Consider the following 27,500-nt stretch of genomic DNA (forward strand, 5'->3'; position numbering starts at 1 on the left):
GCCTCTGTCACATCATATGGCTCCTCTCAGGCTGAATGCCTTTTAAAGGGTCCTCTGAGTATTTACCATGAGGCTGAGGTAATTGGCATTGTACACAGCACACACACACACACACGTGTGTTTTACAATCCTTGTGGGGATCAAACAATTGATTCTGATTCAAAATCCTATTTTAAATCCTAAACCTTAACCTAACAAAACCGTAACTCTAAAACTAAACAAATCCCTAATTCTAAGCCTAACTATAATTGTAACCCTAACCCTAAACGGCAGGTAGCCTAGTGGTTAGAGTGTCGGGCCAGTAACCGAAAGGTTGCTAGATCAAATCCCAGAGCTGACAAGTTAAACATCTGTTGTTCTGCCCCTGAACAAGGCAGTTGACCCACTGTTTCCCAGTAGGCTGACATTGTAAATATGAACTTGTTCTTAACTGACTTGCCTGGATAAATAAAAAACCTTTATGCGGACTGGTGAAATATCCTCACTTGTCTGAGTTTTCTGTTTTACTATCCTTGTGAGCACTTCTGGTCCCCACAAGGAAAGTAAAACCAAACCAAACACACACAACCAGTCCTGAAGCGTATGTCTATACAGCGTAATTAAGCAAGGCAGCAGTTTGAGCTGAGCAGAGGCAAGTGATGAGGGTTTTACAAGCTGCTAACCACAAAACGATGGTGGAGTTTCGCTAAGCATTAAAAAGCACTTTAGGCTTCCCGCTATACATACAGAAAGCAGTAAAAAGCTGCCAGAGTATATAAGGCTGCTCTGACTGCTGTCACTTTTCTACTAGTGAGGCCAGTTTTTATTTCATTTCACCTTTATTTAACCAGGTAGGCTAGTTGAGAACAAGTTCTCATTTACAACTGCGACCTGGCCAAGATAAAGCAAAGCAGTTTGACACATACAACAAATGAGGTAAGATAAGAGAGGTAAGGCAATACATAGGCCATGGTGGCAAAGTAATTACAATATAGCAATTAAACACTGGAATGGTAGGATGTGCAGAAGATGCAAGTTGAGATACTGGGGTGCAAAGGAGCAAGATAAATAAATAACAGTACGGGGATGAGGTAGATTGGATGGGCTATTTACAGATTTTTTAAACTTAATTTTTTAACCTTTATTTAACTAGCCAAGTCAGTTAATAAGAACAAATTTGTATTTTCAATGACTGCCTAGGAACAGTGGGTTAACTGCCTGTTCAGGGGCAGAACGACAGATTGTCAGCTCGGGGTTTTGAACTTGCAACCTTCCGGTTACTAGTCCACCGCTCTAACCACTAGGCTACCCTGCCGCCAGGTGCAGGGATCTGTGAGTACAGCTGGCGAGGGAATTACACAGTAAGGCTGCATCCAAAATGGTACCCGATTCCCTACATTGGGAATAGGGTACCATTTTGGATTAAATCTAAGTCAGATATGAGAGAAGGGTATAGTTTGGGGACGATGTGCTTAGAGATAGCACAGTCTCATCTAAAAACTGCACTAAACCAGTGGCGATTTTAGCATGTAAATCTTGGTGGGACAACAACAAAAAATGTGGGATGCATGAAAGTAAGCAAGCACACACCGGCCACGAACGATGTATTTACATTACCGCGTTGGTGAAAATAGACCAAATTATTAGGGTGAGGCACATGGGCTACTAACATCTTACTACACAACATACACCTAGTATTACTTTCTTAGCTACAGTACACATATCTCCCTGGCATATTACATCATTTAATGGAGCAGCATACAAGACATTTTTGGACTCACCTTGTGTCATCAAACTTTGTCATCAAAGTCTGGCATTCTCTGGATTTATGGTAGGAACTCTGAAAAAAAACACAGCCACTCCATTGAATAGCAGGCTAATGTTAGTGGTTGCTTTGCAATGCTTGGAGGATTCCTTCCAAACGACTCATTCCTTCCAAAGCTAGTATACATATAATGTGATTTGACGTAATTGTATCTGTGGCCAATGACCTTGAGCCTTCTTGGAAGGACACTTGTAATATAACTCTTTGGCAGGACCCAAAGGGCAGACATTTTGGATGTCTACCCTTACTAAGGACTTAAACTTGGCGATGACGTACTGTTCCCATGAGTGACAGAGCACTGAGCCAATCACGGCGCAATGTTCCTATTTTCTGCTGACTCGCCCCACCACCACAGAAAGCACTGAGCTAGGCTGAAACACCTGCATATTGGAGCTGCCTTACTCAAGTGAACAAAAAATAGACTGTGTGTATGCAGCTTTATTAACTGAATGATACACATATTTATATTTTTGCAAAAAATGTGGGCTCAAAGCAGGTGAATGACGGGCCCCGGGCCCTTAAACAGGCCCTGAAAGACGGGTCACCACTGAGCTAAACACAGCTAATTAGCTGCATTTGAAGTCGGAAGTTTAAATACACTTTAGCCAAATACATTTAAACTCAGTTTTTCACAATTCCTGACATTTAATCCTAGTAAAAATAGAGAGAATGATTTATTTCAGCTTTTATTTCTTTCATCACATTCCCAGTGGGTCAGAAGTTACATACACTCAATTAGTATTTGGTACTATTGTCTTTAAATTGTTTAACTTGGGTCAAACGTTTCGGGAAGCCTTCCACAAGCTTCCCACAATAAGTTGGGTGAATTTTGGCCCATTCCTCCTGACAGAGCTGGTGTAACTGAGTCAGGTTTGTAGGCCTCCTTGCTCGCACATGCTTTTTCAGTTCTGCCCACAAAACTTTCTATTGGATTGAGGGCCACATCATTTTCCTCCCTCATGATGCCATCTATTTTGTGAAGTACACCAGTCCCTCCTGCAGCAAAGCACCCCCACAACATGATGCTGCCACCCCCGTGCTTCACGATTGGGATGGTGTTCTTTAGCTTGCAAGCCTGCCCCCTTTTCCCTCCAAACATAACAATAGTCATTATGGCCATACAGTTTTATTTTTGTTTCATCAGACCTCAGAACTTTTGTACCCGTTTCTTCCAGCATCTTCACAAGGTCCTTTGCTGTTGTTCTGGGATTGATTTGCACTTTTCGTACGTTCATCTCTAGGAGACAGAATGCGTCTCCTTCCTGAGTGGTATGACGGCTGCGGGGTCCCATGGTGTTTATACTTGTACAGATGAACGTGGTACCTTCAGGCGTTTGGAAATTGCTCCCAAAGATCAACCAGACATGTGGAGGTCTACAATTTTTTTTCTGAGGTCATGGCTGAGGTCTTGGCTGATATCTTTTGATTTTTCCATGATGTCAAGCAAAGAGGCACTGAGTTTGAAGGTAGGCCTTGAAATACATCCACAGATAGGGCTCCAATTGACTCAAATGATGTCAATTAGCCTATCAGAAGCTTCTAAAGCCATGACATCCTTTTCTGGAATTTTCCAAGCTGTTTAAAGGCACAGTCAACTTAGTGTATGTAAACTTCTGACCCACTGGAATTGTGATACAGTAAATTGTAAGTGAAATAATCTGTCTGTAAACAATTGTTGGAAAAATGACTTGTGTCATGCACAAAGTACATGTCCTAACCAATTTGACAAAACTATAGATTGTTAATTAACAAGACATTTGTGGTGTGGTTGAAAAACAAGTTTTAATGACTCCAACCTAAGTGTATGTAAACTTCCGACTTCAACTGTACATATCCATCTGCTGCCGTTCACTAATCTCAAATTGACCATGGCGGTGTCCCAAAAGTCACCCTATTCCCTATGAATTGCAATACTTTTGATCAGAAAGCATATGCCAATGTCAATGAGGAAGTGTCACTTGAAGGTCCACATAACAGTGGTGACTTTGCAGGTTTGGTCTTGTAAGGCACATCTGGGCTGGATGAAACTGGCTTTTGGTGTGCTCCCTCTTCTTAAAGGGATGTTTCCTTGTTTTTACACTTACTTTGGCTTTAGTATATTACTCCTGTCCCAGAATGGAACATCCCTTTAAAAGCATGACCAGTACAAAAACAAACAAGAGGTGAAAAACAGGCTTGCTTCACAGAGCCAGAATTTTAGCGTAAAGCCAGTAACTGTCACTGATATCATCTAAACAAACGACTCAGATAATCCTACTGGTAGTGAGTCAGTCTTGTGCTGCTAGCAGGGGATGAGAATCTCTGTTGGGGAGATGACTTTGGCAACTCTTTCTGTGACAGTTACAGGATGCATTTGAGTCCTTGTTTATTTAATCAACAGAAACTGAATTATACGGATTATGTCCACCTGAGGCTCCGGATGCCTATTTACCCCAACAGAACAGGACGCAATGCTCTCTATAGTCACAGCTTCAGCAGTACAATTGAATAGGTTTTACATTTTCAATAGTCTAACACACTGATGAATCATGAATTCAATTAATTATTTTGCCATTGAAGATCAAGGTGAATGTTTGTATGTGCAGGATCTGAATATGTTGGTCATTTTTGGTCAGTTCCTCAGAGGCAAAAAATGCAAAAGAGGTCCCAGAATGCTGGGCATTGATGCTACTTTAAAATTGCACATAAAACCAGTATTTTACCTTAAGACTGTCTGGGCTTTTAACATTTAATTGTATATCTTTAAGGCAAAACAAAATAAAACATCTCCAAGGAAATGCAGTCTTGGTTCTTCGCCATGGTGTCTGTGTCTGAGCAGAGAGAGATAACAATAGCCAACATCATCGTTCTCATCCAGCCAGCTGAGCTTGTTGTGTTTCTGTTCTCTTAATCTTTCCAGCGTTGCCACGGCAAAGTTCCACCGCCACCGATGCTGTCGTCATGGCAATGCCTCATCATCATCAGCCTCCTCTCCTCCCACACCCCCTATGTCCGAGTTATCCGGCCGGGTGATTTGTTTGCAATTAAAACGCAGTGCTCAGAGTGGCCTACAATATATAGATGAACAAGAGGCTGTGCCCTCATTTGACCGCGGTGCACAGTTCCTCCGAGGCATTTGGCTGCTCATTAACTGCTATTGCACCACTGCCTGCATCAGACTATATCATGCGTCATCAGACCAGACTTGGCATTCAAGTGCTAAAATGGAGGTGGGAGGTGAAGGAGCTTGCCAGGAAATAAAATAGAGGTTCAGTGATGAGTCGTAGTCTCCAATGGCGGCTGGTTTGGTGTCTGGTCTGGCTCCTATAAACAGTTGTTTTCATCTATTGAAAGCAGAGACTCCATGCAGGGGGTAATGGACTGGCCACTGCGCTACAGAATGGACATTGCTAGTGAGGTTATAGGAGATGCAAAAGGACCGTTGCCCACAAATGACCCACAGCACATCAACAGTATAAAGTCATGTGTGTCATACATGTACAGGTTATAACCCTCTTCACATGACATAGTTCAAAACGTTTGAATATCTGCTGTGTCGTACCATGGTAGTAAAAGCATCACAATGAACAGGGTCTATGTGATGGGCTTCCATCAAATAGATCTAGAGAGTATACTGGATAGGGAATGTGTAACGCTATACACAGTAGCTCCAGATATTATGTGTAACATTTAACATATCAATCACCGTCATGCACACAAGGGCGCATTCACTACGATCCCAAAGAGAGCCCTAGGAAAATCAGTTTCTTGTAGTGGAAAACATCAGAAAGATTCCTTAGAATGAAGCATAAAGGGCATACTTCCCGGATGTACATAAGATGACATTCATGACGTGAATTTGACAATTTCCATAGAGGGGGTTATAACAGCTAAGAAACCCAAAATTCAACCAATCGTGATATTTTAAAACTAATAAAATATTAACACTAAGTGTCCTCAAAAGAAACTTAACAATCTCACTTATCGTTCTAGTAAATATGATACACAGACTTTCTATTGTCTCCTGTGGCCTTAAAGGGATATTTCAACTTCATATTCATCATCTCCAACCTCAACATACACTATGTATACAAAACTATGTGGACACTCCTATTTCAGCCACACCCGTTGCTGACAGGTGTATAAAATCGAGCACACACCCATGCAATCTCCACAGACAAACATTGGCAGTAGAATGGCCTTACTGAAGAGCTCAATGACTTTTAACGTGGCACCGTCATAGGATGCCACATTTCCAACAAGTCCGGTCGTAAAATTTCTGCCCTGCTAGAGCTGCCCCGGTCAACTGTAAGGGCTGTTATTGTGAAGTGGAAATGTTTAGGAGCAACAACGGGTCAGCCACGAAGTGGTAGGCCACACAAGTTCATAGAATGGGACCGCCGAGTGCTGAAACGTGAGGCTAAAAATCATCTGTCTTCGGTTGCAACAAACTGCCTCTGGAAGCAACATCAGCGCAAGAACTGTTAGTCGGGAGCTTCATGAAATGGGTTTCCATGGCTGAGCAGCCGCACACAAGCTTAAGATCACCATGCAAGAATGGCAAGCGTCGGCTGGAGTGGTGTAAAGCGTGCCGCCTTTGTACTCTGGAGCAGTGGAAACGCCTTCTCTGGAATGATGGATCACGTTTCACCATGTGGCAGTCCAACGGACAAATCGGGATTTGGCTGATGCCAGGAGAAAGCTTTCTGCCCGAATGCATAGTGCCAACTGTAAAGTTTAATGGAGGAGGAATCTTTTCTACTATAAAACCTAGAAACGTGCCATTTCCACATACACTACACTACAAAAGTATGTGAACACCTGCTTGTCAAACGTTTCATTCCAAAAACAAAAGCATTTATATGGAGTTGGTCTCCCCTTCGCTGCTATAACAGCCTTCACTCTTCTGGGTGTTAAATGTTGGAACATTGCTGTGGGGACTTCCATGTCTTCCATTCAGCCTCAAGAACATTAGTGAGGTCGGGCACTGATGTTGAGCGATTAGGCCTGGCTCACAGTCAGCGTTCTAATTCATCCTAAAGGTGGGGTTGGTGTCAGGGCTATGTGCAGGCCAGTCAAATTCTTCCACATTGATCTCAACAAACCATTTCTGTATGGATTTCGCTTTGTGCATGGCGGCATTGTCATGCTGAAACAGGAATGGGCCTTCCCCAAACTGTTGCTACAAAGTTGGAAGCACAGAATCGTCTAGAATGTCATTGTATGCTGTAACGTTAACAGCATATTGTACGTGCTTCAGCACTTGGCGGTACCGTTCTGTGAACTTCACGGCTGAGCCATTGTTGCTCTTAGACATTTCCACTTCACAACAACAGCACTTACAGTTGACCGGGGCATCTCTAGCAGGGCAGACATTTGACAAACTGACTTGTTGGAAAGGTGGCATCTTATGATGGGGCCACATTGAAAGTCACTGAGCTCTTCAGAAAGGCCATTCTACTGCCAGTGTTTGTCTATGGAGATTGCATGGCGTTGTATTCGATTTTATACACCTGTCAGCAACGAGTGTGGCTGAAATAGCCGAATCCACTAATTTAAAGGGGTGTCCACATACTTGTGTATATAGTGTATCTTGATGTTGAGGTGATGCTGGAGATTATGAAGCTGAATTTATTTTACATTTCCCTTTAACGCAAATCCTTTTTAAAGTCATGAAAGTTTCAAGGTGGAACTTTTAGATATGTTTTAAAGTATTGATAACTTCTCCAAAAATAGCAAAGAGAACGCAGCATTGTTCTTCTCAGAGTAAAACACTTTGTCTGCCGAGAGAGTAGAGAGAACATGGGCATAAATTCTATTTCAGACATGCTGTCCAGAAAGTGGTAAATAGAGGTCACTCACTCTTAAAGGGGCAATTCAAACAACAAAGCGACTCCCCACCACTTTTTGCCGAGGTTCTGATAGGGTAAGACAGTCGAACTAAGCTCATGAGGCATTTATAAGTTATATTTTCAAGATTCAATGCCTGTATATCATTAATATAAAAGTGCATTAATTTGATGTAAAAATGGATGTACCAATCCCTGATTTCCCCTTTAAAGATTCAGTTTGAGCTTTTCAAGCCAGGCAGCATTTTCTCCTCAACACCCAGATCCACTGTTGGATTGCTTTGATAATATGATACGAGCCAGCTAATAATCACACGGTTTCTCTCGTTAAGACATGTTGGCAAACAGTGATGTAGGCTACTCTGTCCTAGTGCCAGGATTTCTGTGGTTTTGGTTGGAGGCCCAAACTTCCACAAAATATATTTTTTCCTTTTAAATCCCAAAACTGTACTCTCAAATTTGTCAATACTATCTCAGATAATGTCTAAATTGTGTTTGTAGAGAACTACATTTGTTAGCTGAAACTACATGAGGCATTTCCATGAGAAATAACATGCTTATAAATGACAGACACATCTGGAGTGTGTAGAGTCAGACACGCCTGTGACAGCCTGGTCCCCAAGGGGTAGAAGTGTGAAAACCAGAAATGTCAGACAGTTCTACCCAACCTCCCTCTTCCTTCCTACTCTCTGACAGTAACACATAGAGCCATGTAGAACTGCTGATATGAATCGTCAAGAACAAGCGAAGGCTAATTTTGAGAAATGTTGAAATTGATTTCTATGGTAATACAGTGCAATAATGATTTACATAAACAGCACACAGAATGTTTCACATGACTAAGCTATCTTCTCACGAGGACAACAAAGGAATCAGGTTAATTGATCTTTGTTCATTCCACCAGAAACAATTTAAAAAAAACGTGTGCTGAAAATTTAAGAGACACAAGTCTTCAGAGTCTAATTTAGTATCTGTAGCCTACAGGGAGTAGCCTAGCACTTCAGCGGCACAGACAGGCAGACGTGTTCGGTGCTTGGAGCCTACGGCACTGCCCGAGGGCGCTGATTCTCCAGTTGGGAGCAACTAGTAGGCAAATTTGTATCATTTTCTATATTTACTTGATGAAGCTCATTCCAGTGCCTCTGTGCTGAGTTTCAGCTTTATGTTCTCTTCTACATCCTTGCATTATTCACTGTCTCAGCCTCTGCCCCCTTTTGATTTCCTGTTCTCCATCTGTGAAAACCCCCTGACGCATCAACCTCAGTCGGCTAAATAAGTAATCAGGATTGCATGCAGCCATGCTCAAATCATGGCCCTTCACTCAGATACAGTGCCTTGCGAAAGTATTCGGCCCCGTTGAACTTTGCGACCTTTTGCCACATTTCAGGCTTCAAACATAAAGATATAAAACTGTATTTTTTTGTGAAGAATCAACAACAAGTGGGACACAATCATGAAGTGGAACGACATTTATTGGATATTCTTCACAAAAAAATACAGTTTTATATCTTTATGTTTGAAGCCTGAAATGTGGCAAAAGGTCGCAAAGTTCAAGGGGGCCGAATACTTTCGCAAGGCACTGTATATAGTGCTCAAATCACGGCCCTTCACTCTGATATATAGTGCTCAAATCACGGCCCTTCACTCAGATATACACAGTATATAGGCATATAAGGTCTATCACTCTATACACTGTCATAACTATTGTCTAGGGCTTTAATTAATGTATTTATTGTTTTCACGTTTTGACTTCTGAAATTATAATGACAATGGGATTTGAGAAATTACTCCAATAAATTGTAAATATCCCAAAAGTTCAGTTCTGTGGTTGCCATAGCGCCGCCTAGGCAAAGAGCTCTGTAAAAACTCTGTAAAAATTATTTTGAATGTTTTTTTTATTTTGACTGCTCTGGGGCTTGATCACTTGGTCACCAGTAGGTACCCACCCACCTGCTACATGTTCGAGAATAGAGGACCAGTACCTACTGGAGCTGGTCGTACGGAGGAACTGATCGTCGGAGAAGCAGATGTGGTGAACTGATGAAGCGCTCCATGGCCTGTTTGTCAGACTGTCTTTGTTTCTCTTTGGCTGTACCATCTAGGCCTCCTCCACTGAAGCTACAAGGTCTTTCCAATCCAAGCTGCCTCTGCTCCCAGCCTTTCATCCAAAGCCAAATAGAGACATTCAATCTCCGTTTCTACCATGTCAATTAAAATGTGTTTGTTTGAGTTCCTTTTTATTCACTTTGCAATAATGAAAAGCACTGTACAAGTTAAATGAATTATTATTAATTATTAAAAAACAAACTACTGTACTTCACTTGTAAATGTACCTTTTTGTTCAAAGACACTTACAGCCCACGCGTTGCTACACAACATGGGGCCCCTGGCTGTACAAATAGGAGGCTCTGTATGTGTAGTGTGGAGAGCCAATGTCCAGGAGTCTCTACAGCTGCAGAAAACAGCTGCCTGGAGCAGGGTTGGACTGAACATAGGCAAAGGGCATGGGGGTGGTGGGAGAGGACATGAGGGGCTTGATTGTTGTCTTGCTTCCTCTCTCCTCAGCGTGTCTTCCGTTTTCTCTCTTTCTCTCTTCCCCGACAAAGAGAATCCTGTCTTCTTGAGAAAAGGGTCAGCGATTGAGCACTTACTTCCACGGCATGTGGACACAACTGCTCCCTCTGTGGCAGTGTGAAGTCACCAGGAAGGTCAGCACCACTAAACCAGAACATCCACAGACACTGGTGTTGTCTTACAGCTAGAAACACCACGGACAAATGTAGATACTCTTCATTGACAGACATGTGTTTCCCTCACCAGGATCCAGGAACTGTGAGCATTTTCATTACAATTACAACATTGATTCTTTCAATACACAACAGTCGGATGCATTGCACCATCGCACTTTAACACACGCTCATTGTCCCGTTCTTGTTGTTCTGTATATAAAATGTAACATAATATAGTTCTACCAATGTACTGTACTGTAGATTTCATTGAATCCAAAAAGAGAGGTGAACTGAATGTGAGAAATCTCCTGTAGGCTGGCTTGTTAAAATTAATGCTTGCATGGTTGAGTCAGATGTCTGTTGTTCCCCATTTCCTTTTGGCTTGCAGAATCTCCTGTTGAGATCGATTTGAATAAAATTATGCCTTTTACACATCAATGAGCTGTATTGTTGACAACATATCAGGCAGCCAGGACTACGTGATTCAGACCAAAAGATTAGAAGGTAGATCAGCTTTAATATTGCAGATAGATTGTAGCGTCCATCAATGTGATTGTCTGCATCATTTCCAATCCCCCATATATATATTTTTGTAAATATACACTACTGTTCAAAAGTTTGGGGTTACTTAGAAATGTCCTTGTTTTGGAAAGAAAAGCAAATTTTTTGTCCATTAAATTAGCATCAAATTGATCAGAAATACAGTGTAGACATTGTTAATGTTGTAAATGACTACTGTAGCTGGAAACGGCAGATTTGTAATGGAATATCTACATAGGCGTACAGAGGCCCATTATCAGCAACCATCACTCCTGTGTTCCAATGACACATTGTATTAGCTAATCCAAGTTTATAATTTTAAAAGGCTAATTGATCATTAGAAAACCCTTTTGCAATTATGTTAGCACAGCTGAAAACTGTTGTCCTGATTAAAGAAGCAATAAAACTGGCCTTCTTTAGACTAGTTGAGTATCTGGAGCGTCAGCATTTGTGGGTTCGAATACAGGCTCAAAATGGACAGAAACAAAGACCTTTCTTCTGAAACTCATCAGTCTATTCTTGTTCTGAGAAATGAAGGCTATTCCATGTGAGAAATTGCCAAGATCTTGTACAACGTTCCCTTCACAGAACAGCGCAAACTGGCCCTAACCAGAATAGAAAGAGGAGTGGGAGGCCCCGATGCACAACTGAGCAAGAGGACAAGTACATTAGATTGTCTAGTTTGAGAAACAGATGCCTCACAAGTCCTCAATTGGCAGCTTCAATAAATAGTACCCACAAAACACCAGTCTCAACGTCAACAGTGAAGAGGCGACTCCGGGATGCTGGCCTTCAAGGCAGAGTTCCTCTGTCCAGTGTCTGTGCTATTTTGCCCATCTTAATCTTTTCTTTTCATTGGCCAGTCTGAGATACAGCTTTTTCTTTGCAACTCTGTGTAGAAGGCCAGCATCCCATCCCTCTTCACTGTTGATACAGCGATACGCCATCTGCAGTGATATACCATCCCATTTAATTTGTTTTTCAACAGGACAATGACCCAAAACACACCTCCAGACTGTGTCAGGTTTATTTTTATCAAGAAGGAGTGATGAGTGCTGCATCAGATGACCTGGCCTCCACAATCACCCAACCTCAACCCATTGAGATGGTTTGGGATGAGTTGGACCGCAGTGTGAAAGAAAAGCAGCCAACAAGTGCTCAGCATATGTGGGAACTCCTTCAAGACTGTTGGAAAAACATTCCTCATTAAGCTGGTTGAGGGAATGCAAAGAGTGTGCAAAGCTCTCATGAAGGCAATGTGTGGCTACTTTGAAGAATCTCAAATATATATATATATTTTTTTTGTTAAACACTTTTCTGGTTACTACATGATTCCATGTGTTCTTTCATAGGTTTGATGTCTTCACTATTATTCCACAATGTAGAAAATATTTTTTAAAAATACAGAAAACCCTTGAATGAGTAGGTGTGTCCCAAATGTTGACTGATACTGTATATATTTGAAAAATATATTTTCCTTTAAACTGTCCCCTAATATGGAGTAAACTAATGGATAACAAAACTTAGTATGTATAAGCAGGAAGTAGAAGCCTATATCATTTTCACGGACACAGAATATTTTACATTAGTTATCTTTTGTTCGTTTTAAGTCCCATCCTTCAGCTCCACTCAACCCTCCCATCTATCTCTTTTAACATCAATTTTTTTATTTCTACTTGCCATATATTTTTCAACTGTACTGTGATGTTTCACAAAAGTTCAGAAGCTTTCTATTCTCATCGTTTCTACAGATTGTAAATTAAATTAAAAAATTTTTGCTAAAAGTATTTTTTATATTATTGCTCGATTGACTGAGACATTTCAAGCCACCCAGCAGTGCTATCTGCAGAGTTAGCTGCAGGTAAATGTTGCAATTCTTCACCCATTCCTGGACCTGTGACCAAAAACAAGCTACATGTGGACAGTACCCAAACAAATGATCTAATGATTCTGTCACTTCGTAGCAAAACCTGCAGAGCTGCTATGGTTGTATCCCTCACATATATAACATTCTATTGGTTGAAATCATTTTGTATAATAATTGAAATAAAATGTTATATGTTTTGAATCCGGTGTTTTGTGTATCAGTTCATAAACCATGTGCCAGGACTATGTTTGTACTCAACTCCGCCTAACAATCTGACATATCTCCATATTTCAGGCCAGTTATCAAGGCTAAGCTCTGAGGGCTATAGCACAGATAGGACAAGGAGCCAGATGTTTCAACGGATGTATAAATCTGAAACATCTGCTTGGCATTTCCACTCACCACCAAATATGGTAAGACTGCTAAACAAGGCTGCTAAATAGCTAATCAAATGGCTACCCGGACTACCTGCATTGACTCTTTTTTGCACTGACTCTCTTGCACACATACAGACTCACAGTATGCGGTGAGGTAGTCTAGCTGCTGCTAGTCACTTTACCCCTAACTATATGTAGTGTACAGCTACCTCAATTACCTTGTAGCCCTGCACATCGACTCGATACTGGTACTCCCGGTATATAATAATGTTATTTTCTACTCCCTATATCTAGCCGTGTCATTATTTATATATTTGTTATCTTATCTCTAACTCTGCATTGTTAGAAAAGGACCCATAAGAAAGCATTTCACTTTTAGTCTACACCTGTTGTCTATGCATGTGACAAATAAAATTGGATTTGATTGAAAAGGAAGGCCAGTGGCTGGCAGTAGGAGAAGATGGAGAGTTATGGATTTTGGCCGACATACTACACATTTTCTCATCGGCGAAACATTTGCTCTCAATACAGTTTGGTTTCCAAAACTATAATCTGTTACGAACAGAGTAGGCTTAAGTTTTGTAGACTTTACCCTTTGTCAAAGTTTCCAATTTTTTTTGTTGTTTAGGAGTTCAAAGGCGAATGAACTTATTGCACACGCGCACTTCACAGAGTAGGAGTTCCCTTACCTTCTTACCCCTTTTTGCCCAATTTTCATGATATCCAATTGATAGTTACAGTCTTGTCCCATCGCTGCAACTCCCGTATGGACGTGGGAGAGGCGAAGATAGAGATCCATGCGTCCTCCGAAACACGATCCCGCCAAGCCACACTGCTTCTTGACACACTGCTCGCTTAACCCAGAAGCCACCAATGTGCCACCTGACGACCAGCTGGCGACCAAAGTCAGCGTGCATGCGCCCGGCCCGCCACAAGGAGTCACTAGAGCACGATGGGACAACGACATCCCAACCAGGAAGTCTTTGTCCCATCGGGCCAATTGTGCGCCACCTCATGGGTCTACTGGTCACGACACAGCCCGGGATCGAACCTGGATCTGTAGTGATGCCTTCGACCGCTGCGCTTAATCTGCTCGCATTGGAAATGACAGGCCGGGGTCTATCTTCGGTTATCAATAAAAAATATTTGCCTACAGTATCGATAGGTGTGCTCAGGATTCTTAAACCTATCCATCCATCAAACACTGTCTCAGGTGGGAAAAGGAGAGGGGGTGATGTTCTGTTCCCTGATATACAGGGATCTAACAGCTGCCAGACACACACACAAACACCTCATAATGAAGCTCAGACTGGGAGAGAAAACATTCTGTAAAGTAATGAGCTCATTGGAATGCAGTTTTCTAGCAAGGGCGTATAGAGTTGCATGTGTCATTGACCGGCGAGCTTGATGTGACTGACTAGAACAGACTTCACGCCGAGCCTGATTTGGCTGACTAGAACAGAATTCACGCCAAGCCTGCCAGCCATGCGGTTCTGGATCCAGTCCAGTAACTATGGCCCTCCTGCTGGGTTTATCCCCATTAAAATTCAGTAGGGCCTAATAACAAGGCTCCTATACACCAATCAAATAGGGATGTGTCCAAAATGGCACCCTAATCCCTATGTTGTGCACTGCTTTTGACTAGGGCCCATAGGGAACAGGCCAAAAGTAGTGCACTATGTAGGGAACAGCGTGCCATATGGAACCCAACACAGGATTCTACCTAATGAAGCCCATCACCTTAAGGAAACTAAAGCTGTTGTTTGTGTCCAAACAGACTACTCAGGATCTAAATCATTCATAATCTCATTAGTATATTATTTTAACTAACTGGCTCACGGAGTTGACGTTGACTGGGGCAGGCAGGGGGATAGATAAGAGAAATACAGGGTTTCTGTCCCAAATTACACCCTATCCCCTATGTAGTGCACTGCTTTTGACCAGGGCCCATAGGGCTCTGCTTAAAAGCAGTGCATTATATAGGGCATAGGGTGCCACTTGGGACTCAAGCATGAAGTCCTTCCACATGATTAATTAAAGGAAAAAGCTCATTTGATATGCAGATTTAATTGCCATTTTGCGAGTCATCAGGGAGGGATCCTTTAGAATGACAACTTAGAAATGTAACGCTGTATACGATTAAAGAAAGATTCAAAATACAAACTTCCACATCTGATGGTCTCCATCAACGTAATCTGAATGCAACTTCAACGTTGACAGCATTCTTTTCAGACACATAGGCTCAAACAATTATCAGCAAGATTGTAAAAGCCGTGATCAATATGACCTATAGGTTTAACTGAGCCAGTAGAGTAGGGGCTTGTTGTGTGGTCCACTCTGCTCAGAGGCAGCAGCAGCGGACTTAAGAGTTTTCAGATGAGGCACTCATTCAATCATGGAACCCAAATGAAATGTTAGAAATATGAACGTTTAGTAATGCTTGAGAAGCAGTTGTACTGCTTTACCACAACACACACAGACACACAGAGACAAGTAGCGTCTTCATCTTGAAAGACGATAAACATTTGTAGACACTACTAAGGGTTTTCCAAGTCATCATTACAACATTTTCAGACTAAACACCCTCTGCTCTACGGTCTAACCTCTCTATCCCACCACAAGTATGAATCCTTAATGTTCTGCATGGATTTATCCTTCCTTTAACACCTCAACGCTCACAGCGGAATCCTCCCTGAGGTTCAAATGGAAAGCCCTCCCAAACATACAGCCTCTTTCATATCCACAGATGGAAGTTCCTGTGGGGTAAAAAAAAAAAGAAAGTTGTTTTAAGTGCAATTCTAACTACAGTATCTCCTCATAAGGATGTCAGTGGCTGTGTCCCAAATGGCACTCTTTTACCTAAATAGTGCACTACTTTTGACCAGGGCCCTATGGTGAAAAGTAGTGCACTGTGTAGGGAATAAGGTGCCTATGGTTCATGTCAGGGTTAGAAAACTCCATGTTTGGACTGCCAGCACACATCTAAATCATGTCAGACCTCTCTCTGGAGTCCAAAGTGTGTCTCAGCTGAAAAGCTCCAAAGTAATATTGAAAGGGTGCCATCTCCGATGTGTTAAAACGCCACAGTGACGACAGTAGCGTTTACTGTAGCCTGGTTTCAGTCCTGATTGTGCTGTCTTGCCAACTCCTATGGTCATTGTCATGTCATACGCCAAGGAGTTGGCTAGACAGCATTGACAGATCTGGGACCAGGCTGGGTTTGCTGTAGGGTTGTGGGTAAAAATAAGTGGCGTCTTGTCCCTCGCTGCAGTGCATTCTGGTGCCTGACTGTGAGAGGAGAGTGGTCAATGTCACGCTCGATTTCCCTCCTCTTCCCGCCCCTCACATCTGGCTTTGATAAACAGCTGGGCTGGGCTGGCCGAGAGAAAGCTGGAGGCTCTGGTGTGGGGGTGGGGAGAGAGAATCCTCTGCACCCCTCAACCTCTGGTCTTTACTAAACAGTGAAGAGTTTTTGCCCCAGCTCAGAGATTAGCTGTAGCTCAGACATTTAAGACCAGCTCAGAGATTAGCTGAAGTTTGATATTTCCCCTGGACAGGGCCGGCTCAGCAATCCCAGCTAGTGACACACTACATGTATCTGAGGTCATCGTACTGTAGTGTAGTAAGTCTTACTATTCGACAGGAACGTGTGCCATGGCCCCAGGTGGACTGGAGGACCCTGTCTGCATCCCAAATGGCACACTGCTTTTAACAGGGGCAAAGAAAGCTTTATGAAGGAAATAGGGTGCCATTTGGGACACAGCCCTTGATTTTCTGTCATGGAAGCATTTCTCAAGAGAGCATGCCCATCCAAAAAACTACTCCAACAATGTAGGATGAATTTCCTGTTTGAAAAGCTGAAATCAATCTTACGCCAATTTACATCAAATACTATTTACAATTTCAAAGAAGATACAAGGCAGAGAGAGAGAGAGAGAAAGCGAGAGAGGGAGGGAGAGCAGGAGAGGGAGAGCAAGAGAGAGAGAGGGAGGGAGAGCGATAGAGAGAGGGAGAGAGAGGGAGAGCAAGAGAGAGAGGGAGGGAGAGCGAGAGAGGGGGAGAGCGAGAGAGGGAGGGAGATTGGGTGAGGGAGAGCGAGAGAGGGAGGGAGATTGGGTGAGGGAGAGCGAGAATGACAGAGTTGTTGCAGATAGAGGTGCAGTTTCCTGGTCAGTGTCATGCCAGACCATCTGCCCTCCTGTCTTTAATCTCATTTCCTTCCTCTCTTTATCATCGTGACTTATCACTACACTGCATGGCCTGACATGGAGCTACATTTAATCCTGCTCCTCTACTTAGCTACAACCCTTTACTGATTCAGTCTATCTGTGAAGTGAAACACAAGTCAAATGGAGCGATATTCTGTTTGGAGTCCAGGCTAACTCCATAGAGAGTGAGCAGCAGTTTATAGCAGATTCAACATATCGCCTTCATTTGGTGAACTTTGGATAAGAAATGGGACCCAACTAAGACGACTTCTCTTTGGTTTAGCTAGGAGGGAGAGGAACGCTCTTTTAGTTTCTCCTCTTGGCACACTTGGTGAATTGAAACAGGATGCTCATTAGGCTGGCGTTGTTAGTGTTGCGTACAGCACAGCAACATCAGATATACTGGCTGAGTCACAAATTCACTATTCCCTACACAGTCCACTACCTTTCGGGCCCTGGTCAAACATAGTGCAGGGAATAGGGTGCCATTTGGGACGGAGATACTATCTTCATCTGGGGCAGCAGGAAAGCAAATGGGTGTGTAATGAGGTGAAAAGCCAATCTCCTAGTCTAGTGCAATGTACTCTAGTAGCATGGCCATGACATCACACTGTTTACATGGGCTCGGGGAATAACTCAACAAAACATTTGAATGACTGGCTGACTTGTCTGAATATCACAATGTAGCTATGAAAACAACCACATAACTGATATGCCTGGAGTTGACTGTATTTAAATGAAAATGTGTATTTGAATGACATTTTTTTCATTTGCATAGGGTAAGTGTGAAGTTAAGATAACAGTTTATATAACAGTTGTTACTAAAACACTCAAAAGTATCAACTTTATTGGTAAAAAAATAACTATCATTGATTATTGCTACATACAATACATTGATTATCTGACAGGCAAATTGGTCCAAACACATGGTTATTGGTTCCAGAGGTAAATAAACAGCGAATGTCTGAAGATCTTCACAAGAAATGGAATGTTATCTCTCTCTGCTAAGCTCTGTCCAGATCTGGTAAGAAGTCTTTAGTGGTCTCCCCATCGATCCACTGAGTGTGATGAAACGGAGATGGAAGTAGTAGGCGTCTTGGAGGCATTCTTCTATAATGTCTCAGTAATGACTAAAGCAGGTCAGCAGCACTAGAATATGTCATTCCCTGATGAGTCTGTGTCTCCTCCTCCTCCTCCTCCTCCGGTGCTGAGCCCCAGACTGACAGAGCCCTCCTCCTCTTCTTCCTCTGGGCCGGTGAAGGGCAGCCGGACGGCCACCATTCTGGAGCCCTGCTGAACCCGCTCCCCTGGAACATAAACACACATTACTCACTACATCAGTCACCCGGTCTGCTGCCTGCCTGACCAGCACAGTCCAGCCTGAGTCCCAGCTCCAACCACCAGCCCTGCCCAGCCTCAGCCCGAACCCAACCCCAGCCACCAGCCCTGCCTCAGCCCCAACCCAACCCCAGCCACCAGCCCTAGCTCCAGCCCTGCCTCAGCCTCAACCCAACCCCAGCCCTAGCTCCAGCCCTGCCTCAGCCCCAACCCAACACAACTCCAGCCACCAGCTCTACCACCAGCCCTAGCTCCAGCCCTGCCTCAGCCTCAGCCCCAGCCTCAGCCCCAACCCAACACAATTCCAGCCACCAGCCCTAGCTCCAGCCCTGCCCAGCCTCAGCCCCAATCCAACACAACCCCAGCCACCAGCTCTACCACCAGCCCTAGCTCCAGCCCTGCCCAGCCTCAGCCCCAATCCAACACAACCCCAGCCACCAGCTCTACCACCAGCCCTAGCTCCAGCCCTGCCCAGCCTCAGCCCCAATCCAACACAACCCCAGCCACCAGCTCTACCACCAGCCCTAGCTCCAGCCCTGCCCAGCCTCAACCCAACCCAACAGCTCTACCACCAGTCCGAGCCTTGCCACTCCGCTAGCTGCTCCTCTATACATCTGTGAGTAGGACAGACAAGTGCTAAGCTGGCTGGTGGCGGGTCACGCCTGATGAATGAGCCGTGTGTTGTGTAGGAGCCAGCGGTGTAGGGGGAAGTGTTTTTTCCACACACACACACACCACACACCCACACCCACACACGTTGTGTAGGAGCCAGCAGTGTTTGGTAAGGTCAGTGGTGTTTGTACACAGAGAGATGTTCAGGCCTAGAAGGGCGAAGCACCACTAACGAAGAGCGGCAGCTGAGCCTGTGGCGGTGAAGCTACTGTAGGACCTATCTGCTAGGTGACTCACTCTGGAGCCAAGGCAGAGGTTCACTGCTTAGTTTCCTTAAAGGCTGCTCAAAAATATTTTTGAACTTAGATTTTTTTTGTCTGTCTGCCACTAACCCGTTCAATGAGTGTCTGGGTTTGTGAAGAGTGAATTGTGTGGCTCAGTTGGTAGACCATGACGCTTTTCCAACGTCAGGATCGAGGGTCAATTCCCACTGTGGCCACCCATGAGAAAATGTATTTGAGGATGAAAAAGTCACTTTGGTTAAAAGCGTCTGTTAAATGGCATATACTATTATATTCTAAGGACCCCATGTTATTACGATATCTAAGGAAAATATTACAAACCAAGAGCTCTCTTATACGGCAACTCCACTTAGATCAAATACAGCCACATCACAGTTAGCCTGTGTCTGCTAAATATATACAGTACATGAGGAGGTTTGGCTTTGACATTCGAGTGCTTATAGCTGACATGACTCTATTGAAGGAGTAGTTCACTGTTTTACAGCTTGACGTTAGACGATTTCTCACCCTGAACGTAGTCTATGGGGCTGGAGAAACTGTAATTCATGGTTCAGTTCTCTATATATAGCCATTACAAACTTCAGCTGCCTTTAGCCACCACATGCTACAAATCAATGGAAGTAATGTGAGCATGTTGTTTTTTTTTATGGCCAAATCACCTCCTGTGTGTTCGTTTCATGTTCATTAATTCTGTGTTCCCGGTCCAAAATAACCGCCCCCATTATGGCTGATTATAAATACATAATAATACATATATTATCACCTAATGTTGTGCTAGATATTTTTATCAACTTAAGTTCCTGTGAACATTACAAGTTTTGAACTTCTATTTGCTATTTATGGCCTGTAGGCCTCATTGACCTGAGCGCATACATATTACAACATGTATGTCTGAACACATTAAAGACCAACAGTAACAATAACAGTACTAACAATAACAAAAACATTAAAATGTTCACAATCTGTCAATCAATGGTAGATACATTTTGTGTTGATCTCATGCACATGTTGACAATACAGGCTGGTTGTTGTATGTGCCTGGCAAATATATGCACTGCGTTTATGGCACATAATGCTTGTTTTGACATCTCTTGGTGCACACAGATCGCCCCTCTTCCTCTTGTCTCTTCTGTCTCTGCCGGCCGTAGATCTAGCTTCTGGCCCTTGTATATCTCTCACCAATCCAGCAGAGGATGGTGTTGGAGGAAGGTGTTGGCGCCTTTGAGTGAGGGGTGTCACCATGGCTTTCCCCCAACTCTTCTAGGAATAGTCTCCTCTTGAAGAATTTCCCCTGCTTGCAGCCTGGAATCACCTCCATCCACACGACAAGCTCGTTGTAGGCCGACACATCTAGGATGTTGAAGAACACCACCATGGGCCAACGTGCCCTCATCCTCTTATAAGAGTATGTGCCAGTAACCGGCAAAAGTGCAACAATCAGTAAATAAAATAATGAGTACATACAAGTGATACTTAGTAACATGAAAAATTGCATCAAAGCATTGTTTTAATTTATCACATCCAAAACATATTTACATATTCAAATGACTAGAATTGACTCCATATTGTTCACAAACAACAACAGGACTCCGCATTTCACCAAACAACAACAGGTCTTATTTTTATGGTGCAGATAAAACAATCTGGTAATAGAAAAAAAAGTACATGAGACTTGAAAGATAAAGAGTAACAAACCTTATCAAGGTTGTCAGCTCCTCTCTGTTCCTGTTGTAATCCAGGACAGCGCTGGGCTTCCTGTCCTCCCTGGTACTCACAGCGGCATCCCTGTGCAGAGTTGTCATCAGGACACAAGTGTGTGTGTATCGGTGAAGATCCATTTAGAGGAAAAACGATCCCTGTCCTTGGTAGTGAGTAAGGCAGGAGGCAACTCAGGCTTGTTCCTCCTGACCGTCCCCACCATGGTCATTTTCTTTGGAGCAGCTCCTGACCAAGAGCATATGAGGTGAAGAAATTGTCACATGTTATGTTGTGCCCCTGGTGACCTGCAGTCATTTCCAGGACCACTCGCTTCCCCTGGTTCCTTTCGGGAACACCGTCAGAAGGTTCCAATGGTTCCTTTCGGAAACACCGTCAGCAGGTTTGCCTGGTTTCTTTCGGGAACACCGTCAGCAGGTTTGCCTGGTTCCTTTCGGGAACACTGTCAGCAGGTTTGCCTGGTTCCTTTCGGGAACACTGTCAGCAGGTTTGCCTGGTTCCTTTCGGGAACACCGTCAGAAGGTTTTCCTGGTTCCTTTCGGGAACACCGTCAGAAGGTTTGCCTGGTTCCTTTCGGGAACACTGTCAGCAGGTTTGCCTGGTTCCTTTCGGGAACACTGTCAGCAGGTTTGCCTGGTTCCTTTCGGGAACACTGTCAGCAGGTTTGCCTGGTTCCTTTCGGGAACACCGTCAGTAGGTTTCCAACAGGTCAGCAGGTATAAACCTACATGTTTCAGGCATAACTTGTCCTGGCATCACATGCTTCCCATATCTTTACTCCATATTTACACAGTTTGCTTGGCATGCACTGTTTGAATGGGCAGCGTCCCCTAAATGTGACCAGACGCTCATCCACTGTGATGTCTGGACTTTATAGAGTCCTTATAGATGAGTGGCAGGCGCTCCACCCACTAGCGCCAAACCTCTCTGATCGCTGCCAGCTTGCCTTGTTGACGGCAGCCTGGTCTTGTATCATGGTTGTCGAAGCGAATCCCCCTAGACAACACCTGAAATGTCTGGAGTCCAATAGTGCCACGGAAAATCCCCCGACCAGACTCTGGATCCCATAACCTGGTGGTAATTTGTTTCTGGTTCTGTACAAACCGGACAAAATCAAGAGATCCACGTATGCTTGGACGTCTGTCCGGTCTACCTCCTTCCAGCTGTCTTGGTAAATGCATCTCCCCTCCAAGTTGGTCATGTTTATCACTATCGTTTCGATTGACTCTGTCAGGAACAGTTCGAAGCAGGATGTTATGTCATAAACCCGGGATATGGCGTATCTCATTGGCCCTGGGGTCATCCTGATAACATTTTCAGCCAACCTCTCCTCTCACAGGTGGGGATGAAGTCCAGGATAAATTCTTTGACCGGAATGTAACAACAACCTCAGCAGGGCCCTCTTCCTCATCGCTGAGTTGTTCCACATCGGTTGTCTCTTGGTCTGGATCATATTCTGTGATGTCTTCAACTTCTGACACTTCCTCCTCTAATGCATCTTCACTGTCAGTTTCCTGGCCTCTCTCCTCCTCACCAGTGTCAGGATCAAATATATGATCAAGAGCCTCACATACAGTATATTGTTTGGTCATTGTGCTGCCACAGAATGAATTGTGAGCAATGCCTCAAAAAAGCTTTATATACCAGAGCTGTTAGAAAAGTTCTATATATTATTGAAACAATGTTGCGATTGTTTGTGAGAATGCCAACAGGTGTGGTTCCCATGCGAGAAAGATTCTATTGGGAAAAGATTCCCATGGGGGTTGCAATGGAAGCCAAGAAGGGAAGTGAGATTGTGTGTGTGTGCTCAAACACACATGCATGTGGGGTCTGGGAGAGGAAGTGTGTCCATCTGATGAATGGGCATGTGCCTGAACTCAATTTTAAACACTAATTGTAGTCTCACACATTTACTTCTAATGACTGGTCATTTTTGACCGGGAACACCACAGGTGTACAACAGTTAAATAAAACACACCATATTTTATGAAAATGTGTGTTCAGATGCCCTGTGTGGACAAAGTCATGGAACCTTATGACAATCAGATTAAATGAACTACATTTTTCAGAGAGAAAATGTGTAAATCGGTCCAATTTGACCAGAACACAGCAGGAGGGTTAAGTAACATCAAACCAAATATGGAGTTGATTTCAGATGATTTGGACATCATTTTTGTAAACATGCTCACATCCCTTCCATAGATTTTTAGCTAGCGGTTGCTAAAGTTTGAAATTGCTGTTTAAAGTAAACTGAACCTTGAATCATAGTTTCTCCTGGTCCATAGACAACTTTCAGGGTAAGGAATCATCTAACATTAAGTAAAATAGTGAACTAGTCCTTTAACATTTATAAAAGTATTGGATGGGTAAGGAGGAAACTGCTGAAAAGTCTGATATGACCCTACTATTGATATGGCCCTAAAGGAGACAAATAAAGTTCCATTGAATTGAATTGAGTCTTTCGCAGTCTAGATAAGCATAAACTTTAACTCGTAGCGAGACAAACACCAATATAGTCTACAACCTTTGACCAGGGCTCATAGGGCTCAAAAGTAGTGCACTATTTGCGAATAAGGTGCCATTTGAGGCACTCTACACAGTGAGGTCCCAGTTCCCTGCGCTGACTGAGGCTGAAAGGTTTGCTTATGCCAAGCCTCTGCCATATGGATGCACACAGATTGGTTGTGTTCTGCAACTCTTGGAATTCACATGGGAGAGGCAGGCCACAGTGGCTCTCAGGGTTATCACTCAGTCAGATGGGGTATTTATAGTTCGAAAAGAGAAAGAGCATAACTAATATTGGCAGACTTAATTGAACCAACTGAAATATAGGTTCTATAGGCCAATTCATTTCACATTACAGAATAGAACAGGAAATCATTTCCAAATACCTTTCATATTTGAATGAGGTTCTTACTTTGCTAAAGTCGAAACACAATCTGTCCCTAGAGTGGACCTTAAACGCATAGAGAGGTCAAGCATAACAATCAATATGGCAACAGTAGTCTTCAGCCTGAACCATGAAGGCAGCTCTCAATGAAGCTACCTACGCTTTGTCCGACCTTGCAGGCCAGCCAGGGGGAAAACAGCAGCCTGGCAATATTAAAGACATCACATTTAAACATGGTGGGTCTCGTGGGGTGAAAACTCTCCAAGGCCTAGATTCTCAAATTGACAGTGTATTTGCAACAAAAAAAAAAGATTAGGAAGGGCCCGAACACAAGGATGTCCGTCTATGCTGAGTAGATGGGCCAAACTTCAGGCAGGTATCATTTCCTCCATGAGGGATAGTGAGAGATAGAGAGAGGGGAAGAAAGAGAGAGATAGAGAGAGGGGGAGAAAGAAAGAGAGAGCCCCATGGCTAGCGAACACAACAGACGGCCTACACTACCTGGGGGGAGGTAAAAGACGAGTGGGAGTTGGAAAAGTACTGGAGGACAAAACTACTTTGAAGCCAAAAACACAAGTAAACAGCCCATAGCTACAAAAGGTCCAAATAAGCTTGTTGGTGGAGGAAAAAGACAATAAACGACATGTAATAAAATATATATGATACAATTATTCAAATCTTAAATGGGGACTCTTAAAGTTGGTGGAGAGAGTGAATTGAAAGGAAAAGAAAAGGGGTTTTGATATAATATTTTCCAGTATCATTGCCTCGTCAGAGAGACCGGCTGGGTCCCTCCCCTCCCCTGCAGCTGCTTGACTCTGGTCTGCGTCTCAAATGGAACCCTATTCCCTATATAGTGCACTACTTTTGACCAGTAGATCACTAAATAGGGAACATGGTGCCATTTTGGACACAAGCTAGCTTTGGCCTTTCTGCTGCTGGGTTCTCCAGAGACCCACCGTGTTCTCATGGCTCCCAGAGCACTGCCAAGTGTTTGAAGTGTGAGGAGCAAAAAGGAATGATTTTACTTTCAATGTGGGCCTTCTTAACAAATATTCACAGCTGCATGAAAGATCTAAATTGTGCTGCCAAAACAATCAGACACATGGATACAGACAGACAGGCAGAGGCAGGTAGGCATGCAGGCAGGTAGGGCAGAAAGGCAGCGCAGGCAGTCAGGGCAGAAAGGCAGCGCAGGCAGGCAGGGCAGAAAGGAAGCGCAGGCAGACAGGGCAGAAAGGCAGCGCAGGCAGGCAGGGCAGAAAGGCGGAGCAGGCAGGCAGGCAGGGCAGAAAGGCGGTGCAGGCAGGCAGGCAGGGCAGAAAGACAGAGCAGGTAGGGCAGAAAGGCAGCGCAGGTAGGAAAGAAAGGCAGAGCAGGTAGGGAAGAAAGGCAAAGCAGGCAGGTAGGGCAGAAAGGCAGCGCAGATAGGGCAGAAAGGCAGGCAGGCAGGTAGGGCACAAAGGCAGAGCAGGCAGGCAGGGCAGAAAGGCAGCGCAGGCAGGCAGGGCAGAAAGGCGGAGCAGGCATGCAGGCAGGGCAGAAAGGCGGTGCAGGCAGGCAGGCAGGGCAGAAAGACAGAGCAGGTAGGGCAGAAAGGCAGCGCAGGTAGGGAAGAAAGGCAGAGCAGGTAGGGAAGAAAGGCAGAGCAGGCAGGTAGGGCAGAAAGGCAGCGCAGATAGGGCAGAAAGGCAGGCAGGCAGGTAGGGCACAAAGGCAGAGCAGGCAGGTAGGGCAGAAAGGCAGCGCAGGCAGGCAGGGCAGAAAGGCAGCGCAGGCAGTCAGGGCAGAAAGGCAGCGCAGGCAGGCAGGGCAGAAAGGCAGAGCAGGTAGGCAGGGCAGAAAGGCAGCGCAGGCAGGCAGGCAGGGCAGAAAGGCAGAGCAGGTAGGGCAGAAAGGCAGCGCAGGCAGGCAGGCAGGGCAGAAAGGCAGAGCAGGTAGGGCAGAAAGGCAGCGCAGGCAGGCAGGGCAGAAAGGCGGAGCAGGCAGGCAGGCAGGGCAGAAAGGCAGAGCAGGCAGGGCAGAAAGGCAGCGCAGGCAGGCAGGGCAGAAAGGCGGAGCAGGCAGGCAGGCAGGGCAGAAAGGCGGTGCAGGCAGGCAGGCAGGGCAGAAAGACAGAGCAGGTAGGGCAGAAAGGCAGCGCAGGTAGGGAAGAAAGGCAGAGCAGGTAGGGAAGAAAGGCAGAGCAGGCAGGTAGGGCAGAAAGGCAGCGCAAATAGGGCAGAAAGGCAGGCAGGCAGGTAGGGCAGAAAGGCAGAGCAGGCAGGTAGGGCAGAAAGGCAGCGCAGGCGGGCAGGGCAGAAAGGCAGAGCAGGCAGGCCGGGCAGAAAGGCAGAGCAGGCAGGCAGGGCAGAAAGGCAGAGCAGGTAGGGCAGAAAGGTAGAGCAGGCAGGTAGGGCAGAAAGGCAGAGCAGGCAGGTAGGGCAGAAAGGCAGAGCAGGCAGGCAGGGCAGAAAGGCAGAGCAGGTAGGGAAGAAAGGCAGAGCAGGCAGGTAGGGCAGAAAGGCAGAGCAGGCACACGTTGCTATGCAAAGACAAGCTCCAGTGTTCTCAGCTCAAGAACACACGTGGGAATTTGGGTCTGGGTGAAATATTTGGATTGTGATTACACAGCCCTAAATCTCCTATTTTCCAATTAAAAAGTGTTTGGAGAGCGGTGAAGGATTGATCAGATGTCACTACAAATATTACTCTCCAGTGTTCCAGTGTTGTTGATTCAACTCATCTTCCCAGAAATAAGATCTGTTTCAATGAGGTGTTCTTCTCTCATGCTTGAGAGCTGTGGTTGATCACATTTCAACTGAGAAAACGTTTTAATGGTTTGTTTGGATCATCAAATTGCTAGACAAAGACGGAATCCCCCCAAAATACAACAATTCCCAAACATAGTGCACTAGCAGAGCCCAATGGCATTATGCTAAAATCTAGTGCACTATATAGGAAAAAGGGTGTCATTTGAGAAGCAACCATAGACTTAAAGTGAACACCAAAATGTTTAATGTTCCAATGTAACGGACATAAGAACCATCAATCTCAGTATTGAAGGTTCTTCTTCAGCCCACATAACAATGTGTATGTCATTCATAGAAGTGGCAATTCACAACAACCTTGAGGCTTAAATAAGAGTGGCAATACCAAGTATATAGCAAGATGTCTGTATGCATCTCTACACCAGTAAACATGGAGATAGCCTTCACATACCAGGCAGAAGAAAAAGACGCTGAAACACAGCTAGTGTGTGTTGTGTATCTCTACACAGCTAGTGTGTGTGTGTGTGTGTGTGTGTGTG

General features: G+C 44.3%; 1 protein-coding gene across 1 annotated transcript in view; it reads right to left on the reverse strand.

Moving 5' to 3' along the window:
* Positions 1-18,171: 18,171 nt before the first annotated feature.
* kiaa0586 (KIAA0586 ortholog) overlaps positions 18,172-27,500 on the reverse strand; it is a 125,446-nt gene continuing 116,117 nt past the window's right edge. The window contains exon 31 of the mRNA XM_036954655.2: positions 18,172-18,660. Coding sequence (XP_036810550.2) covers positions 18,503-18,660 — 158 coding nt within the window. The 3' untranslated portion in view covers positions 18,172-18,502. The remainder of the gene's footprint in view (positions 18,661-27,500) is intronic.

Source organism: Oncorhynchus mykiss, chromosome 19 (genome assembly GCF_057628025.1).
Source record: "Oncorhynchus mykiss isolate SJ-2025 chromosome 19, ASM5762802v1, whole genome shotgun sequence".
In the NCBI taxonomy this organism is placed as follows: domain Eukaryota; kingdom Metazoa; phylum Chordata; class Actinopteri; order Salmoniformes; family Salmonidae; genus Oncorhynchus; species Oncorhynchus mykiss.